The following is a 22,181-nucleotide window of genomic DNA, read 5'->3' as shown; positions in this document are numbered from 1 at the left end:
TGTACAACGATAAAATCAAAATGTATTCTCACTCTGGTTCCTTATTTTTATAATAAATACGAGCCACTAAATAAAACACATACCATTCCGTGGTTTACTTCCATTTATTTATATATCTTGTTATCTGATTGCCCTGCCAGCCACGTATCCAAAATCTTATTATTTTTGACATCTGAATATCTTTATATATTAACATTATAATTATTTTATTTCTCTTTTCTGCTTTCGAATTGCAACTGTAAATAGATTTAGCATTCCTTTTGTGTGTTCTGTAAATAATGGCATACAAAAAACAGACAGATGAGTTGTGATAACGGCATCACATGCAAAATCGTATTGTCTAGTTCACTACGTTTCTACTTTTCGAATATTTTTTATTTGTTTTGAAGATATTACAGAAAATCTCTAAAATTAGCGGTAGTTTAATTTCGCTGTAGTGAAGACCCTTAATTATCCGTCTCCCGTAGCCTAAAGAGGATAATCATGGGACGTTAAAGATTTTTAATTTCAAAACAAATGCCAAACTGATTGGAACGAGGCGATCGGTATCAAATAAATATGTGTATAAAATTAGGACGGTAGAACGCCCTCTATGCGAATTGTTTTCGGTATCTGGTAGGGATGGACACAAGCAAGTTCGAGTCAGTTTTCTTTGAACCCGACTTTACTCGAAGCAGACATCTCTGAACAGAATTCGAGAACTCGGCTCGAAAATTTTTCCTCCACCTTGACTCGAATTCGGGTCGAGTTTCGAGTCTAGCCGAGCCAAAACGACCCAAATCCTGTGTGTAGTTTCAAGTACTCTCTTCAAGAATCCTACATAGATAATATAATTATCAATGACACAACAACAACAACAAATTATTATTATTATAACACCATGTATAAACATGAAAGTTAGGCGGTTTGTATCTGAATACTAAAAACTAATTCGACGCGACCTCACTAGCCGTCTAGACTATGAGGCAAAGACATCGTTCACGAGGTTCTAGGTTTGAGTTCTGAAGAAGCAAGTATTCGGACTCGAGCGAAAAACTGTTGAAAGTTATAGGGTGCCGGCCAAACATGTTCAACACTGCTCGGCCCGGGTTTAGGGTAGTCAACGGCCCGAGTGGCTCGGTTCACAGCTCATTCATTCACTATCCAGCTGAATCGAAAAGTAAGCCAAGCCAACAGCTCACCCAACAGAGCCGGCTCGAGCCAATGGCTTACCTCAGCCGAGTCGAACCGAGCTGGTTACTCATCATAATCGAGCCGGCTTGAGCCAAGTCGATGGCTCATCCAACCGAGCCAGCTCATTTGAACCGATCCGAGTAGGTTGACATCACTACCCGGGATAGGTTTCTGCTTGGGTTCCAAAATTCGACTCTGCAGATCTCAGCCTTGAAGATAAGAACTATAAAATATACTTATATTGGTGCTCACGACATTTGAGGCTATCTCGTTACAAAAATCTATTGTCGTCCCGTTATCAAGATGAGATGAGATGCGAGCAGTGTTCCCTCTCGTGAGCAACACTAAAAGTATTCCACAGTATTGCTTGCACTTCTCATGGCTTTCACTTTCCAGTCTAATCAGGCCATGATTTCAAAAGGGTTTAAAAACGATCTGAACGAGCGAACTATTTACCAAACTCGACTCGACTCGACCTCAAAAACAGTGACTCAGGTCGAAACTCGACTTGTGCCCATCCCTAGTATCTGAGCTATATTATTAGTGATGAAGTGCAAGCGTGAAATAAGAGAAAAAAAGATAGGAAATCAAAAGAGAAGTATTTAGGAAGAAGAAGCGTGTATTATGCAGCTCCTTAAAGAGATAAGGAAAAGGCTCATAAAATGTTTAATGTGAGGTCTGTATTATATGGCACAGAAATGAGTATCACGTAAAAGCGATGAAAAAGATGGGGTATTTCAAATGTTGATATGGATAAGAACGAGAGAACTGAGTAGGACGAACAAATAACGAAATTTTAGAGATTGTAAGAGAAAAAAAAACAGTTAAAAGAGGAGGAGAAATGAAGCATTGGCTGAGAAGGGACAGTATGATGAGGAACGTGCTAGAAGGTACGGTGGCAGGAAAAACTGGGAGGAACGAAAGACACTACAATTCATGCACGGTATTTATTTGTTTATTCATATATATTTTTGGGTCTTACCGGATTTTACGGCCTTAAGCCCGTCACATATGACGAATGACGTCCCCAGGTGAGCACCCTATCCGGGGAAGGGGGAGAAGGAAGAATGAAATGGGGAAATTTCTACATTAAAATGAAATCTTTCAGTTTAACGTGTCATGATTACGCCCTTTAGGCTAAGGGAGAAGATTATTAAAGCCCTTCTCACATGGGCCTGAACTGAGGCGTCAACCCAGGTTACAACTGACAGTGTTGCTTAATTCAAACTTCCATGCAATTTCTTATACCCTAAAGTGATGTAGGAGTCTTAGACGAGCCTTAAAACTAAGGCCTGTGACAAACATCTTGGCATTTCATCTAAACGAATAAAACGCAAACTCTGGCGTGACGCTGCCAAGTGGTAAAGGGGTGTGGCTATGGGTAAGGTGGCAGGAGATAGACGGGGGTGTGTTCAAAATAAACGTGGCAATACCGCTGGCCTCTCATTTGCTAGCAGCATTTAAAGGGAACTTGGAGCGCCGCATTCAAATACCAAAATGTTTGTCACGCCGTTTAGGTAGGTTTTACCAGCAGAGCCTCTCGTGGCCACTGTATTAAACAGACGGAAGTCACTTGTGCTCGGTTCCGGTTGCACCAAGGATTAAGATCGGATAAGATAATCCATTGATTATTTTTATTTTTGGATAAGAATCTTACATCGTTGCACCAAGTCTGTGAGAAAAGATTAACTTATTCAAGAATAATCGGAAGCTGTATAAAACTATGACATTTACGACATGACGTCATGCAATATCATACGTTTGATTGGCTAAAACAGTGCAGTAACAACTGAAAACTGATTCACGTAGCATGTGGTAACTTTTCGTGAGTGTGACCACCGCTAGTAGTTTCGTACCAGATCTATGAAGAATATGTTACGTACAGGGCAATCAGCTGTCGTAATTATAAATATTCTTCTATATCTCAATATGAGTTCATCCGCAAAATGGCTTGGCCAAATATGTAAATAAGGGCAATTATCAGGTGTGGAAAGCTAAAATAAAAGAGGAAGAGCAATTTTCTAGTTTAGGTACTGAGGGTATCCGCTCAGCTCCCTATTCATATACTCCATAAAGTAAACTTATACCGCGTCGGGGGTCCTTCTCATCCACTGCACCCCGACATTTTGTATTGCGCCCGCATTCTAGAACCGTTCCCTAAAATTGCACGAAGGTCACACAACACTGATGACAATTAACTCTCATTGTTCCTTTTTGTTAACATATTATATTATCACTTGGTATACAAATTACACAATATTGTAAAATTTGTTCCATATAGGTATAGGTAGAGCGTTAATAAAAAGAGTGTCCGGAATCGACTCCCACTACCGGTTTTTATTATAAAATTTCCACCAAAAAGTATTTTTACAAAAATACTATACAAATAATCTCTTCAAATTTACTAGGTTAGTTATAGGTGACCTTCGACCGTACCGTCGCAGACAGGATCTCTATAGAGCAGCGTAGCAGGCTAAACAGAGAGGGGGGATAGGGGTCCAATGCTCCGTAGCAAGCAGAGGAGGGTTAAGTGGCCAATATAGCCCCGTAGCAGGCTAAACGGCTGTGGTTAGGATTCCCAGACAGAGCCCCGTAACAGGCTAAGCCAGGAGAGAGGATAGGCGTAGTCCCGTAGCAGTCTAGAGGCCTGGGGTTAGGTTGTTACTCCTACTGTTCCGTGGCAAACAGTAGGAGGGTAATCAGAAAACTGGTACAGAATTGCCGTGGTCCATCTAATTTATAGGGTTCCTTGGGTAGCGGTGGCGCTCCTGCTCCGTTGTCGTCTTCTGCTTCGTGGGAGGGGCTAGAAGCCGTCGTCTGCAGCTGATTGTAGATCCATCTGGTGTGGAATCATCTTGTCAAACCACGTGGTAGTGTTTGTAAACACTGGCGTGTAGAATTGTTTGTTTACTACATCACGTGGAACATTACAATATACCTAAATCACCTATTTTTTATCTTTTAACAGATATAATTACATTTGTTTATATCTGTAGTGTTCGGGCGGACACTCCTTACTTCACTGCATATCTTCTCTAAGGCCTCTATTCCTGTAGTTTTATTTTAATATTATAAATCAGTGGTGTCCAATTATAATGAGTCTGAGGGCCATAACCATCTTTACTAGTAAAGTGGAGGGCCGCAGCTAATAATAATAATAATAATAATAATAATAATAATAATAATAATAATAATAATAATAATAATAATAATAATAATAATAATAATAATACGCTACAAAAGAAAAATATTAAAAAAAAAGTATTTGAAATATTACATACCTATTCAATGTGACAAATGAGGGTGACTAGCAGCGTTTACAAGGGCCTGGATATCTTCATCCATTCCTGTTGTTACGAGCCGCAGACGATATAAAAGAGAAGAATCTCCAAGGCAGTTTCTAAAGCGTTTCTTCACAATTTTCATGGTGGAAAATGCACTTCCACACAAATATGTACTATCAAACATTGACACTCTTTTCCGATCAAATTCACAATTTTTAGGGAAAGGTGTTGCCGTGGATGCCCGCACACTTTTTGATGTCCAGAAGCACTATATGGATGCGTTATTTCGAAAGAAGAGTGGAAATATTAAACGAATGAATAAAGATAAATTAAAATAGTATCAGTAATAACAATCGTAAATTGTGAGAGTTTTGTGAGCCGCAGAAAATGGTTTGGCGGGCCGCCATTTGGACAGCACTGTTATAAATTGTACTTCACATTATACAAAAAAAAAATATATATATATATATTTTTCATATGACTATTAAAACGATTGACGCTTCCCTTGCCCAGATAGCCATGTTTTGAAATGACAACGAGAAATAAAGTTGAATGTCGACAGGTGCTACTCTTTTCTGATTGGTAGTTGTATGCAAGTCCAGGAGAAAATAGAAACTGCTTCTATTTCTTACAAGTCAGGGTCCAAATTAAGGACTGTGGAAAATTTTAACCTGGACTAAAGACAAGTTACTTCTCACACGATTGTTAAGGAAAGTCGTGAGTTTTGGGTCATGAATCGCATCCTTATTTTAGGCCCGTCTTAAGGAGAAAGCTTAAGGAAAGTGAATGATGATGGAAGAAATGGTGGGATGAGAAAGTGGGAGGAAACGGAGTGCCCTGAGAAAACTGATGGACACAATGTTGTCGACGACAAACTTACTTGTTCAAGGATCGAACAAAGAACCCCATGCACCAGAGGAAGCGCTCTACCAGAGACACTGTGGTCCCCTTTCTAGGTAAAAAGGGAAAGGTCAGCTGTAAACCTTAGTATGTGGAAGATTCTAAGTTTGAGGCAAGTGAACTGCCAATAATAACCCACTAGCTATTATGATGGTTTAGCTTAAAGACAGCGCCGTAACTTAGATTTTTATCTTGGGGGCAAACATTACTACCCGTATTTGGGTCCCCTAGAAAAAGTTGTTTTTCTAATTCTTGGGCCCCCTCTTTCTCTTACTCTTTATGGGCCCTCCTGAGTATGTGGGCTCTCCCACACAACAAGGTCTGCAGAGAAGTTAGTTATGCCCCTGGGCCCGTACCATACATGACAAATTAATTAATGGGACAATATTGACAAATCTCCAAGCCATACGAATAAATATTATTTCTAGGGCCCCTAATTGTAGAATTTTTTTTACTGAAATGGGCTCACGACTCATTTCTGTTTTATTTACCTTTTGTGTGCTGTTATTTACCTTTTGTTTATGTAATGTAGTTAACTTGTTTGATGCTTCATTTATAATTTCATGTTCGTATCGTAGCTATATGGAATAAGAAAATTTTGTCTTGAAATGGGCCCTCCTCGAACGACGGGGAGCTTCCCTGGAGGGGCAGTTGCCCCCAATAAGTTACGGCCCTGCTCAAAGGACATAGTTATGGGACACTGAATTAAACATTGGCGTCTCTGGCATGTAAAATTTGGGGGGGACATCAAAGGAAATGATCTAACTGCTAGTATCTTAGCGGAATGTTAGATTATGTTACTTCAAAATATTGGGGGGACGCGTCCCCCCCGTCCCCCCCGCCAGAGACGCCCATGGAATTAAATATTTCATTTTCAAAAGTGTGTTGAATATATAGTACACCCTGTATATGAAGAGAGACAGTACTAAAATAGAAAAACAAAATTTCTTTGAACACACAACAGCAATATTCTTAGAGAGCTTGGAAACCCTTGGCACCGGGAAAAAAAAAAAAAGAAACGAATTCTTCTTCTTCACCTCGAACAGACTCACACGAAAGAAGGTAACGGACAAATACAGAGACTGTTTTATGTTGCAAACAGAATTCACGTCTTTTCGGAAAAGAAGTTCATTAGAAAACAACAAAATCGAATTTTCCTCTTTCCCTCTTGAACAAAGAAAATCTCATTTTCAGTCCAAGTGGATTCAATTCTTTTCAATCTTCTTCACAAATTCCCAACACAATGCACTGAGGAGAAATTACATATGCACAAGTCTGTTGATAGGCTGAAAGTTTTGTAAAACAGTATCTATCAACGTCGAATAAAAAGAAATAAAATAAATAAAACATGATTAAATAATAAAGTACTGTCTGTCATTCATGGAATAATTTGTCAGTGTAAACAATTTTGTCATGTGGAATAAAGGAACACAAAACTAGAAGAACCAGTTGGGGATCTAGAAAGTAAAACGGGGAGAGGGGAGCCAGAACACAGACTACGTCATGAGTTTACAGTTTTTTATGGGTCCTGCAGAAGCTTCCAACTTAACTCTCTCCCAATAGATATTATGGTTAGGTTAGACTTTAACATTGTGGGCCTCAAGTATTGTTTTACGCATTGCATACTAGAAAAACTGCAATTGAAACTATATCTAATGTTTCAACAAATTTCCAATCCATATAGGCCTAGATATATAAAAATAAAAGTGACTATGCTTGTGATTTCGTACCACTAGAACTACCAGACCGATCACAATCAAATTTTCAATATACATGCGGTTTGGGCTTGGGATGCATATTACTATTTCACTAACAATAATTCTTGAACTACGCAACCGATTTCGATCAGATTTGCCACATAGATGAGGTTCGGGCCACGGATAGTTTTTATCATTTTACTTTGACGATGCAACTTAGGGGATGGGAAGATATTTAAAAAATGAATGGAAATGTTCAATATTAGTGTCGAATTCATAGTTTTCGAGGTCACTACATAAACGACATTTCCGATGCCGTTTAAATCCAAATTCATCCCAACAACTTGGGGGAAGGATAGGTATATATATATATATATATATATATATATATATATATATATATACAGGGCCATGCCGTGGAAAATCAGCGCCAGGGGCAAGAGTATACGACGGCGCCCCCATACATATATTCCAAACAATTTTTCCTATCTTTTTTCATTTATTCTCCCGAATTTTTCGCCCCCCTTACTTCAGCGCCCGGGGCCGTCGCCCCGCTCGCCCCCCCCCCAAGGCACGGGCCTGGATATATATATATATATATATATATATATATATATATATATATATATATATATATATATATATATATAGGGTGTTCCAAAAATGGTGTTCACGGACCACAGCATTATTCTACAGGCCAAAATAAGGCGAAAACTTTATACGATGGTTTGCCTTCAGCCGCTACGGGGAATCAAAATTTCATAATGTGACAACGTCCCAGATTAACTTGGAGCCATTAGCGTTACTTTACGAATACAACAAACAGTTGAATCGATTGCTACACTAATAAGTGATGCTAGTATCAATCAATATCGACTTTAGTTGCGATCTGAAAAGAATCGATATAACTATTTGATAGATTGGTAGATCTAATTTATGGTTCTTTATTTGCGACGTTGCTACACAGTGCAATTTGTGTCTCCAGGCGTGGACTTGTAAAGTATAAAAATATATATATGTATAGTTTTATTTTGACTTGTAGAATAATGCTCTATGGTCCATGGACACCATTTTTAGAACGCCCGATATCGAAAATACCGATGTTAGTGTCGAATCCAAGTTTTCGGATTCGCTTAGATGAACAGTGACACTTCCGATGCCGTTTAAATCCAAATTCAGCCCTTTTATGTCCAAAATGAAACATATTCTCCCCGTACGAAGAACGGATATTCTGCTAGTAAAGAATAAAATACAACATTTACTATAAAGTTTCAAAAATATATAAATAAATAACTTCAAATATTTTTCTCACTCAAAAACTGGGAGCTGGGAAGCCCTGGGCTGGGTCCGCCACTGTCAATCGAAGGGAAAATTACAAAACTTGTTCGTGGTCAGGTTAGTTCGCGAAGAGAGCGTGTGTAACTCTTGGGTCCACAGTATATATATCGCGTGACTATAGTCAGGGGAGGGGCCGCGGTGGCTCAATGGTAGAGCGTTCACCTCTGGTGCATGGGGTCCTTGGTTCGATTTCAACTCGCGTCAAGGAAACTTTGTGGTGGACAAACACCGTGTGCATGGGTTTCCTCGGGGTTCTCCTACTTTCTTCATTCCACCATTTCATTCATTTCTCATCATCACCGTCTCCTTTAGCCTCGCCGACATAACCGTGGAACGTAAAACTCAAAAGATTTCATTTATAGCCAGGGGAACCAAGTGAACTACACATTTGATGATGAAGTCCAGGAGTATTGCAGAGTATTAATAAGTAACAGAACAGTTTAATAAAGAATGTCTATTATCAAATGCGAAAAGTTATTTTAGCGGTCGTACCACACAAATGAAAATGTTATTCTTTAGACGTAGACAAAATACGGAAAAGAGGAAAAGTCCTTTCAAACTTGGGTGTGCTTCTGTCAAACTGCAGGCATGTTATTTCTGTCAATGTGTTGTTTATTGCATTTTCTTTTCCAGCTCGATCTATTTGGGGGTGTTTTCCCACGCCATTTCCTGCTCCTCGTCCTACTGATTCACTCAACGTTGCCATGGCAACCATTAGAGATGGGACAACAGCCAGGAAATGAAAAAGAGTCTACGGGGAGGCAAATAGGCGGATTCCTCTCCCCTCCCCCCATCTCTCCCAGCTAACACTTAAAAAAAAGGGCAATCTCCAGAAGCAAAGATTTTTCATTATGAGGTGATTGTAGCCTCTTGTTCCTCTCAATTGCCTTCAGAGTACAACATCTGAAAAGTTTCTGGATCGAACTTCTCCCCCCCCCCTCACATAACACTCAAGTTTTCTCACTCTGAGATGGTTATTTGGACATGTGGTCCCAGTTAGAAATAAAGGGCATTCTTCTTTTCATTGCTATATTCCTCCACGTCAATGTTGTACAACGGGCGCTCAATGAACTAGAAAACTTCTTAGCTTCAAAAGCAGAAAGAAATAAAGTCCAGTTATTCTGTGAGCAAAGAAACTAATAACAACAAATCCAACTTTACTATGAGACCATGCATCGGCGCAAATTTGTCTTCAACATGGGGGCGGTAAGATTGTTCCCATAATATTTTTTTCTTTTTTTCTTTTTAAAGCGATGTTCAAAATATTTATGAAATTGAAAAACAATGCTGTGGAGAATCAGGGGATCAGAGTTGTCTTCAACATTGGGAGGCGAGTAGATTCGAGGCTTAGTCTCTTACGGGGAGGGGGGGGGAAGATGACACTCATATTACGGTAGATGAATCTGATTTTTGAGGTGAACCTGTTGTATATTATACAGCAAAGGGCATCAATTTCATTTCACTTTCCTTTGTGGCAGTCGGACACAAATCATCACATTTCTCCCCCAAAAAACATATTTCAAATCGAATTATTGGGGGGACAGTTCCCCAGTTCCAACATTGGGGGATATGTCCCCCTTATCCCCCGGGATTTGCACCAGTGGGACCATGCATCTCAGTAAATCAATTTATTATATTATTAGTGCATGTAACTGGGCCGCACCCATGTAGGAAGTTCATCAGGTTCGGGACTCCCTCGTAATAACCCCTCAAAAAACTTCCCTCTTGCTATTTTAATACCTGTTTCTGATCTGCAACAGGAATGCACTTATGAGGGTCACTGATACAGATCTCGTCCAATTTTACTAACTCGGCAGATATTTGTATACCTTCTTAATAAAACTATACTTGCTTTAGCATAGAATGATTGATGTGAGCCGCAGATTTGATCTTACACTACTCTTTCTATTCTTACAAAAATGGTGGACAACATCGCGTCCGTGGGTTTTCTCGGGGAATTCTGGTTCCTCTCACTTTTTCATTCCACCAATTCTTACATCGTCATTCACTTGCTTTAATCATCAGCCTTCCTTAGCCTCAAGGGTATAATCGTGGGATGTTAAACTGAAATATTTCATTTTATTTTCCATTTTTCTTACAAAAACAATTTCGTTCTATCATTTTTTTCCTCAGAATATAGATGAAAGAATTTGAAAATTAGCTACATATCTTTTTCTCGGGTGTAGAAGAGCGCCAGTGTAATTAGATAGATATAATGAGTCGTCTATTATGAACCTCCCTTATCCAGTTTGGACTCCTCTTCAACAAAAATTTCTGGGTGCGTGCATGATAAGCAGAATTAATTGATTGGAGCTTAGCGTTCGTTATCAGCACCGAAGCTATATGAAACATGAACCTACAGTTTACGGTTCAAACCGACGCACCACAATGCCTTCAAATGTCAAGGTTCTCTCACTGGGAATCGAACCTGAGTCCTCCACCAAAGGCGTGCGCGCTACAAAAGACCCGCTGGGAGGACTGGAGTGCCTAGAAATTATATTACAGTGCCTCTTAAGTAGTGATGCGCGTGCTTCCTTTCATACATATCTTGCAATAATGCTCTTTATGACCCACTCAGTGTTTCTCACAAGGGAACATCTTATATTGATAGTAGCATTGCCCAATCAAACAATATGCAATCGGTAGAGGAGTGAAAAAAAGTGAGAAATCCAAAGTTTTACGGGATGACACTCAGAAACACAGGAGATACAGAGAAAAGAAGAATCTAGAATCATGTGAAGATAGCAATGCAAAAGATACACTGACACAGAAAGAATCTCAAAATGATACAATACAATCTCCCAGCATAGTCTCAGGTTGGTTCCCTAAACGGGTTAGATGTAAACTCTGAATAGTAGTTGGGAACAGTGTTTCTTCCAGACATGTTTTAGGGGGCATTCTCCCCCCAGTAGCTCTGAGAGTGCCTCCCCGGGAGACCAAACTAATACGTTTATAATTTAATAATAAATAGAATAGTACCAACAGTGCCCTCCGGAATACGAAGGTGACCCTCGGAACATAGTTTCTGAAAGAAACACTGGTTGGTAGTCCTCGCGAAATTCGGATCCAACTTTAAATACACGGCATTCCATTTGTAAATCCTAATTTTCTTCTTCCGCGTATTTGAATTAGTGACGCCAATCCATGAGAAAATCCCATTTTGTGGGATAATTTTGGCATTAATTTTTCGAAGAGGGATAAAGGGAATTTTCGTAGAAATGGGAATCATATATGGGATTTTTCAAACATTTACTTCATCAACGACAACGAAACTGTCTATTGGTGCGAAGTAGACTAGTGACTCTTCAATAAATATAAAATCAGTGCCAGCTGGAAAATGCATGCTTGTATGGAAATGATTTATACAGTGACTTGAGAATCTCAAACAATAAACACCATACAACTTATTAAGGTGGATCACCACCCGGAAGTCAGTAAATATTTTAGCTCATTCTCTTAACTACTGAACAATGAAATGTTACATATTATAAATATTGTACTATAAGATAAAGTTGTTTCTGCTACAACACAAGACACTGATTCATTTGGTTGTGTCTTCTGGTATTGAAGAAGTTAACAAATAAAATAAAATATTTGATTCGTTTTATAATGAGCACACAAGATGGCACTTGCTGTTATATCTTACTAGCAGAGCTCAATTTTATGAAATGTTAATTTGAATATGTAAAATATTTTAAAGTAATGATCTTATTACAAAATAGATATATTGTTTGACGGTTTTTCGTGTTATGTTTCACATTTTATTTAAATATTAATTTACATTTAAGGAAATAGATTTTGAGGAGAAACTTGCGCAGAACGCCATAATGCGTTGCTGCCAAATTTGTACGTTTAATTCCTGGGTTCTAGCGCTGCAGTTCGAGAAGCGGAACTTAGCTGTGAATTGCGGTATGGGCCGAAAACTAATTTCTCCAGTATGAATCTAAGCAGAATTGCATGATTACTTCCTTTATTATCTGGTACCAGTAAAAACTCGACACTACCTGGCAACGCCGCACTATTCAAGCGCGTTTAGCATAGCACCGAGAACACCTAGTGATCCACCTTAACAACTCTGATATTTAAAGAAAAAGCAAAGGACAAAAAAAATCATCTTCCAAAATATTCCATACGTATTTACTGATGAATGAAGCTTATCTTATCTAGTTTAATTACGTTCCACCAAAGATTACGACACAAATGCGTCATACAAATACCAATTTCTAACAACAAAATGTACTTGTTTTCGTCGACCTTTTTTAATTCTCTCCCAATTACTTATTTATAAACTATTTGATTAACGTAGAAAGTCTGAATTCACTCATATATTGAAGAAAATAGCCGATATACAGTAGCTTTACCTTTTATATTTTATAAATTTTGAAATTTTGTAGTGTGGAAAATTCAAGAGAAAAATTGGAATTTCTGTCTCTCTCTCGATCGGATTTTATGTTTCAACTTGGCATCACTGACATGAATAGCATGTAGCAGATGCATCATGCTACGATGCATATTAAACAATGTTCAAACACGGTATATGACGGTTTTGTTTTTCCTTTTTGCATACAAATGTTTTAAAAAAAAATCACGTTGTTGGGTAGCAAAGCTTAATTTAAATTATCTTTTTTTTTTTTTAATGTTTATTTTAGGAGGGAATGCCTTGGCACCTCTGAGCAGAAGTCGCATCCGGAAATTCTCCCAGTATCACAGCTAGTCCGAACATAAACAGAATAATGTCATATGTTTTTGTATTTAATTATTCCTTAGTGTATTTGTGCCTTTAGATATACAATAGTGCACGAAAAGACACTGTCTATAAATATTATTTCATCATGTGAAACTTACCATATATATATATATATATATATATATATATGTGTGTGTGTGTGTGTGTGTGTGTGTGTGTGTATATACAGGGTGGTAGGTAACTTCTCCAACAAACATTGGAAGGCGATTCCTTATACGAAATGAAACATGGGTCGAAAAACGTCTCCTTTCAGAGTTATGATCCATTGAAAATTCGAAAAATCATTTTTCAAGACTCCCTAACTTAGAAACTTAGGACCTATCCCAAGCGGTTTAAGGAATTACACAGGAACTAGTATGTTCTCTATCTAAATATTCATGTTTTACCATCCTCCGTTATCGGTGAAAGGAACTGTAAAAATGAAATTGAAGTACAGGAATACTCTTTTAAGTACTAGTGGTGCGTTCGTTTCGCTGTTGAGCTCCTCCGTGGCTAAGCGGTTAGCGTACGCGCCTTTGGCGTGGGAGTCCCGGGTTCGATTCCCGGCGGGAGCTCATGTGGTTCGGATTCCACGTTAATCAGTAGGTCCACGTATCATATAGCCTCGCTACTGAACGGGACGTTAAACTCAAAATCAACTCAACTCAACTCGTTTCGCTGTTACCGGCGAATTCTGAAACATTGATATTTAGATAGAGCGTATACCAGTTCCTGTGTAATTCCTTAAACCGCTTGGGATAGGGTCTATAGTTTTTAAACCAGGATGTTTTGAATTGTGATATTTCGAATTTTCGGTAGTTCCTAACTCTGAAAGGAGACGTTTTTCGACCCATGTTTATTAGAACTTTTTTTCTTTCATTTCGTATAAGGAATCGCCTCCCAAAATTTGTCGGTGGAGTTACCTACCACCCTGTATATATATATATATATATATATATATATATATATATATATATATATATATATATATATATATATATATAGTGGGCCATTTTAATTAATCCACGGAAATATCTGAAAAATGAAAAAACATAGAAGAAATGTTTCAAGTACACGTTATATATTGCTAAGGGGGAAACCCAATTCCGCCAAAAGTACCCCTCCCCGCCCCCCGTAAATGGGAGTAACTTTGAAATGTCAAATGGGAACATGGGTCGAGTAATACCTCGTTCGAAAGGTCTTGGAAAACTAAGTAACGCTGTACCAAAAGATGTTCCATATTGTGCACCGGTTTCAAAATGGCCGCCATAATATGGTTCAGAAACTCCAGTACCCGTAGTGTGAAAACCATGGAAGGTAAATGAATGGAACAAAATTGAAATACGTTAATATCATAGGGCATATCGAACGGTGTAATCCCTGTGATCCCAGTGGCCTCCCTAAAGGGGTCTTGGGGGCTAACTTCAAAATTTCAAATAGTAACATGAGTCGAGTGGTACCTCGTTCGATAAATCTTGCAAAATCTAACATATTGCAGGAGAAAACGATTGATGTGAAATGGCAGTGTTCTCAAAAGGCCGCCGAAACATAGTATCCGTGTCAGAGAAAAGGTTTAGTACCCATAGTATGAAAGCCATTGGAGATAAATCAACAAAAGAAAAACTGGAGTAGCTAACTGACGTAAGCCACATCGAGAGGTGTTGTCGGGGTGACTCCAAGGGTCAACTGAAAGGTATCCGGGGCCAACTTGAAAATTTCAAATTGCAGCTTGAAGCGAGTAACATTACGTTACATAGACAAATTAATATCAAACAGCTTCTGTAAGAAAATTTTCGACATGAGACACCGTTTTCAAAATGATCGCAAAGACATGGTGACTGTGTCTAAGAAAACGTCTAGTGCCCATAGTATGAATACGGTTAGACATAAATGAAAATAACGAAAATTAAATAGGAAAACCACGGAGGCGTTCCAAGGCTCGAGAATAATACAACAGAGATAAAAATATTAGAGTAAAATTGCCATAATGTATAGAGAGAAACCCAAGTCCTGCAAAATAATCTCTCCCTGCGCTCTGTATGTGAGTGGGGTGGAAAGTAAAGTGAAAGTTCAAACGAGAACTCTACTTTAATTCGTAAATTAAGGCTAACCTTACAAATAGGTATGGTGTGGTTGAAACATTTGTTTGTAAGGATGACGCTGTAGTGACTAAAAAAAGAGAAACATTTATGCAATGCGTGCTGGTTATTCAGAAAGCATTTCGGAGATATACGTACACACCTTTTCGTCCCCCAAGCTCACAATATGACATGCATGCTAATAGTTAATCAAAATGTAACTGTGGCTATCCGCGTTAACTTAGTGCATCAATTCTCTATGCATGAAGTCTGCCTTCCAAACAGCATTGGGTAGGTCAAGCGTACGCCCGAACCGTTGTCCGGTCAGACATTGAAATTTTGAAGTTAGCCCACAAGACCCCTTCAGGGAGGCCACTGGGATCACAGGAATTACATCATTCGATATGCCCTATGACATTTACGTATTTCAATTTTGTTCCATTCATTTACCTTCCATGGTTTTCATACTACGGGTACTGGAGTTTCTGAACCATATCATGGCGGCCCTTTTGAAACTGGTGCACAATATGAAACATCTTTTGGTACAGCGTTACTTAGTTTTCCAAGACCTTTCGAACGAGGTATTACTAGACCCATGTTCCCATTTGACATTTCAAAGTTACCCCCCGTTACCCCCATTTACGGGCGGCGGGGAGGGGTACTTTTGGCGGAATTGGGTTTCCCCCTTAGCAATATATAACGTGTACTTGAAACATTTCTTCTATGTTTTATCATTTTTCAGATATTTCCGTGGATTAATTAAAATGGCCCACCCTGTATATATATATATATATATATATATATATATATATATATATATATATATATATATATATAATTCGTTTCAGTGAAGCAATGATGACATCACAAATCTCTAGAACAATTAGGTATTTTGCTGCTGTGAAATTCTAAATGTATACACAGAGTTAGTATACTAATCTCAACTTACCACAGAACGAAGAGTCATTACCAACCATAGTGAAGCGCAGACGGTTTCTTTAAATTTGATTTCCTCTTATAGATTTCCCTCCAAATCTCTTCAGCATTTCTTCAAAGTTAGTTGGGATGAGGGGTAAAATTGCTGAACCCTATAATGTCATTAATTTTAGATGCTTGGAGAAGACTGTCTTTAAATCTACAAAAAAGTTACCGCCACGTTTGCGAAAAAGCTGTCCTTTTTTCATATTATCATTCAAAATAATTATGGTGCAAGCTGTGATCCCGGATCTGACCAAGTTACTTCGCATGGCACCCGATGCCGAAAAGCTTAACAGGGGATTTTGTCGCTCGAATTTCTATCGAAAGCCTAGCGATAAGACGAGCGATTTTATCGCCTAATTTAGACACACTATAATATTTTCAACATTTCCTCATTAATTTCACGTTTGACCCAACTAATTTTATTCATTCTTCTTTATACCAACATTTCTACATCGTTCAGTTGTTTCTAATTGGTTTTATGTCCATGTTTTTGCCCTATGTAATGAAATACTTCACACGAAACGTTTCGTGAGTGTTTTTGGATCAAAAGATCCAATATATTTCAGGCAAAAATTTTCTTGTAGGCCTTATATCTGAAGAACTACATATAGTGTAGCCAAAAAAAACCAACTGGTTTAAACCGAAAAACGAAAATGTTCGTAAAAGTGTAAGTGTTTGTAAAATCTTGATGAACACACATTTGTGGGTTATCACGTTTCACTCCCGTATATTATTCGTATTATATTCAGACCTAAATTCCCCATTCATTACTCAAAAAGATTATACTACAAAAGCAACTTTTTTTATGTAAGTTTATAAATGTTTGTTTTGTGATTTTTTTTTGTAGTTATTATTGTTATGTAATTGCAATCAAAGAAACATTCTAAATATTGTTTTGTTTACTATTGATAAAATACATCGAAATGTCGTACTTTGTGTGTGTGGGGGGGGGGGGTCATACAGACCCCACGAGAGGCATTTAGTGAAATGAGAAGTATCTTCGATATCTATTTATGTATAAATGAGTCTGAGCCAAAGTGGACCCAAATAATTCGTATCTTTGTGATATGCAAATTAAGTCGGTGTATTTCTTTAATTTGGACCAATAAAAGTCGTTGTTAACTAAGTTGAACTAAATTAGTTCTTCGGTACTCCGTAGTACTTTGAAATTGTTCATATGCAATTCTGTGTAATGGTTTCACTTGTGCAACTGTTTATCTTTTTGACCTTCTGAAATGACTCTTGAGAGCTATATTAAGAAGCATGTAAAGATCAGTACAACATATTTTTATCAGGATTCCTTTGTGAGTGAGTCGGCAGACGTATCGCATTTGTGGCCAATTAGTCCTGGTTCCGAGTTCTAATGGAGGACAATTTCTCTCGGATGTAACTCGAGAAGCAGTTTTTATTCCGCTTTAAGCTTATGTGACCCCTTCCAGCATAACCCGGCTGTTGCATAATAACATCAAGGCGAAACAAACTTATTTCTGTCCATATATGATATGAATATATAGAGCAAATTATTTAAACCAAATAAACCTGGTTTAAACCAAAAAAAAAAAAAAACGGTTTTTTGGTTTTCTTAATAAAAACCATGGTTTTTGCCAACCCTGAGCCAAACCCAAACTATCACTTAATTAGTATGATGTACTTATTACTGTCCGTAAAAAATACGAAAACTCGATTTAGGGACCGTTCAAAAACTTTGTGGCCCAGATCCAAAATCTAATTATTGGTCAAGATCGCAATCTTTTCATGCATTTTTTTTTAATAATTCCTAAAATTCTTGGCCAAGATCGCAATCTTTTGATTCGTTTTTTGAATCATTTCTAAAATTCTTGTTTTTTTTAAAAAAAAATCTTTACTTTTTAAGGATTCACAAAATATATGTACTTTTTATTCGTGGCAAATATTTCTTTACACCTTCTATCCTTGTTCTTCTTGAAATGAAATATTTCAGTTTAACGTCCCACGATTGTCGTTCTCATTTCACGAAATAAAAATTAGCACCGTAAGTCCGTACTCATAATATTTTTGTCGCTATACATGGATGCCCTATTTAGTTAAATGAGAGAATAAATGTATTATTATTTACTTCCAAATTATTATAAAAATAGAACAAGTACTTCAACAATTGACCATTTCTATGGTATTGGGAAGACAAGTTCTTTGTTTGGTTGTTTTTTTTTTTTAAAAAAAACATAATATAGGTTAATTTATATTTAGAAGTTAATAATCCTAATTCAGAGGCAATATAGATCATGGCTCATTTCTTCCACGACCGACTTCTGGCTAAATCACAGAAGACGCTGGAAGAAATAGTCACTTGCGACGAACTTCTACAAGCAAATACCCAAAATCCTCAACATTTACATTATCTCGTCAATTGGTTGCTCACAAGATACACCCTCAACGTGAATAAGCTGACGGAATGTTATGATATGGCAACTCTACCGCAGAAAAGATTTATTATTAAAAGACTTATTGATGCGACCATCGGAAGAATTCTTGAACTCAAAGAGCAGCTGCGTCAACTGGAGTTTGACAACGTCACGTACAGAGATGATCTATTCGTGGATCTACAGATAACGCCGTGGGATGCTGATGTACAAATTCCTCGATATTTTAAAACAGAGCGGAGAAGTGACGTTTCAGAAGCAAGAGAGATTTTAAAGAAGAAATTTGACTTCAGCATCGACGACTGGGATAATGCAACGGTTGATGAGGAAAGCACGGTGCCAGAAATGGCAAAAGAGGAGGCTATATACCTGCTGCAACGACACGAAAGAGCTCGCCAAGGCAGACTGCAATTCAACCTTAAAAGAAATGCCTACCTCACTATGGTCAGAGGCCGAATGTCAAGGAGGTCGTCTGCATACGGAGCCAGGCAAGATGCAGCAGCTACTCTTATCCAGAAAGTATGGCGCGGATATAAGGCTCGGAAGAAAGTAGAAGTTTGTAAAATTGAAGAAATGATCTTTTTGGGAATGTTACCTCCAACACAATTCTCTACGGAACAACGCCAAAAGACCGAGGAGATACTAAAAATTAAGGAAAAACAGCTCAAGAAGAACGAAAAAGCTTATGAAGATGCACAAATAAACATAATGGAAAGTATAGAAAGAAATAAGCCAGCTATGTTGGAAGACATGTCTAATCAAGTGCGCCAATGGTACACAAATATCTATGCGCAAACGAAGTCACTTCCAGATTACCCAACCGCAGAGGAAGGAGGAATTAATGCTATACTTGGAAACAATTTGCCCAAAGAAGAACAACAACAAGAAAATCAAAAGAAGCCTGATAAAGGTACCATGAAAGAGAACACGACAAAAAAGAAAGATCAAGCTGGTGCTGGTAAAGAATTCAACATACAGCAATCATCTTGTACTCCTCAGATAAAAGCGGCTAATGAGGAATATAAAAACGTTTGGAAAAGCAGGATTGAAGCAAGCAGCATCGACGACAAATACTACGCTGACGTAATTCGAGAAGAGAAATTGAAAGAACTGGAAGAGCAGTTAAGGCAAATTGTGGATGAAGTTATGAGACAGGAACTGGAAATTCTGAAAGCAGCACTTGAAAGACACCGCTCGAAAGGAAAGAAGAAAAAGAGGAAAGGAAAAAGGGGAAAGAAAGGGAAGAAAGGCAAACAAATGAAGAAAGATCTGACACACGACAGAACAACTGAATCTCTCCTAGAAGAGCTTCTTGAAAACGGAATCATAACACAACATAAACGTGTTTCACTCTCAGAGTTCAAAGGTGAACGCAACTACGTTGATCAATCTTCAAAGTTACCAACTGATGTTATTCCATGTACGTATGATGTCATAGAAACCATGAAAGAGCTATGCATATTATCGCTTGGTTCGAAAGAAATTCGCGCTTCTGCTCCCCTAATTAGATCCGTAATGTTAGCTGGTCCTTCAGGTTGTGGAAAGACAATGTTAGTTAACGCAGTCTGCACCGAGTTAGGAGCAGTTGTCTTTGATTTGACACCACGAAGACTCGAAGGCTTGTATCCTAGCAAAGAAGAAACAGCAATGCTACAGCATCTTGTGCATAAGGTATCTCGCCTAGTACAACCGTCCATTATCTTAGTGGATGACGCCGAAAGAGTATCACAAAAGAAAAAGGTACCCAAAGAAGAAAAGCCTAATTTAAAAAGGATAAAAGCCATGCTCCTAAAACTAGTTAAAGGAATCACAAAGGAGGACCAAGTGATGATTATTGGTACCAGCTCTTCACCGTGGTTAGGGAACAGAAGAGCCATGGCAAAAACTTTCGATAAATTTCTCTACTTGCCTAAGCCAGAATATGAGACACTCTACCAAGTTTGGCAGGATGAGATCCGTAAGTTTGCCGGAATCAGTCCTTTGATGGACATTTCCGTGTTGGCAAGGATTTCCGTTGGCTACACAATTCCCATTATTCGGACGATAATGAGACAAATGATGCCCACTGAAAGGATATTAACTTTAAAAATAAAACCAGTTACATATGAGGAGATTGCTGAAGCTCTTGCACAATACGATCCAGTGTCTGAGAAAGATGAGCAGAAATATCTCAAATGGTACAACAGCACTCCCTTGCGAAAGAAAAAGAAACAACTGTTAGCTCAGGCGATGGAGCAAAACAAAAATGGATAATAAGAGAATACCTCTGAAATTCTCTTATTATATTTCCCCCGCTGCCTTTGTTACCCAAAATAAACTATGTACAATTACACAATAATATGAATGTGTAGGAAGAAACGTGTTTGTTTTAATGCTGAATATATAAGATGTTTTGCTATTAACTTCTAATAAGAGACAAAAAATGGGTATAAAAGATAAACCAGACTCCCGAGTATCTGGCTCGCGACTATCTGGCCTCCGCACTATCCGGTCTAATTTTGCCTTTGTCGCCCAGGGCAAGAACTCGCCTTAGCGCCCCCTGACCAACTAAACCCAAACTCTCCCCAAATATTTCCCCAATTTTGCGCCCTCCTAATCCGGTGCCCGGGCACAAGTCTCGTCCCCCCTCAGTTACGTCACTGTATCTTAGAGCTACTTTTTCATATCTGTGTACTGTAAAATCAGTTTGAGTCAATTTGCTTAAGAATTAGGCCTGCGACTTATGTTAATGTTTTGTTTATGTTTCCTGCACTTAAGTTAGGCATTATAGAATTTATGTGAAAATGTGAACAGTTTACATATACTATACGTATTCTTTAACTTACTTATCTCCAATAAATTTTGAAACGTACAGTGCAGTACATAAACACTTACAAACTACCAGCCCAGAGCCAAATAAGAAATGAGAAAATACGTACTGTATTATAACAATGAGTTTTGGTATAAAAACTGTCTTCTGATATTGGTGGGACAAAGAAATGAATTCATAGAACTCCAGCCTATCCGGACCTTTTTTGTTATCCGGCCTGTCCTTCCGCTACATTAGAGACCGGATACTCGGGAGTTTACTGTACAGTACTTTAGAAGTACAGTATATGAAAAGCCAATAGATAAATAATTTGGATGTTCTCTCCGATGAACAAGATAGGCTTAGACAGAAATATTCTAGGAAGGGAAATGTAATAATAATAATAATAATAATAATAATAATAATAATAATAATAATAATAATAATAATAATAATAATAATAATAATAATTAGAGGTATCGTAAAGTTTTAATTATTATTAGGAAGTTATTAAGATATGATGATGAAATTATTGTCAGTGTTATGCTTGGTTCTTGTGTGCACGTGTTAAAGAAATTAGCTCCTAATAATGGTTATTTTTTTACAGGGTGTGCCAAAAGTGACCAAAGTGCAAGATGGGTAAGATTGAGGAAACCACTCTTCCATTTCATGAATGACGTCATCTGTGTTGTCAAAATGGCGACCACGAAACGGATTCTTCATTTGGAGAAACAAGTAAAAAGTCACTGGGTGCGAAGTCGGAAGAATAAGGCGGATGCTGCAATACTTGGAAGCCACATGCCCTTACTTTGTGGAC

The 22,181-nt window shown here is 38.0% G+C and overlaps 2 protein-coding genes across 4 annotated transcripts in view; one reads left to right on the top strand and one right to left on the bottom strand.

Moving 5' to 3' along the window:
- Positions 1-22,181, bottom strand: part of LOC145694385 (beta-1,3-glucosyltransferase) — a 275,902-nt gene that overhangs the window by 192,401 nt on the left and 61,320 nt on the right. The gene's annotated exons all lie outside the window — the stretch shown is intronic.
- On the top strand, positions 18,337-20,928 carry LOC145694384 (dynein regulatory complex subunit like-11-like). The gene has a single exon (XM_081770557.1). The coding sequence runs from the start codon at positions 18,439-18,441 to the stop codon at positions 20,827-20,829; it is 2,391 nt and encodes a 796-aa protein (XP_081626683.1). The 5' UTR covers positions 18,337-18,438; the 3' UTR covers positions 20,830-20,928.

Source organism: Thermobia domestica, chromosome 9, assembly GCF_964235325.1.
Source record: "Thermobia domestica chromosome 9, izTheDome1.hap1.1, whole genome shotgun sequence".
Classification (NCBI taxonomy): Eukaryota; Metazoa; Arthropoda; class Insecta; order Zygentoma; family Lepismatidae; genus Thermobia; species Thermobia domestica.
This window is presented reverse-complemented; position numbering and strand designations above follow the sequence as displayed.

Coding starts and splice junctions, on each gene's coding strand:
- LOC145694384 (XM_081770557.1), top strand. CDS start 18,439: ATGGCTCATTTCTTCCACGACCGACTTCTGGCTAAATCACAGAAGACG.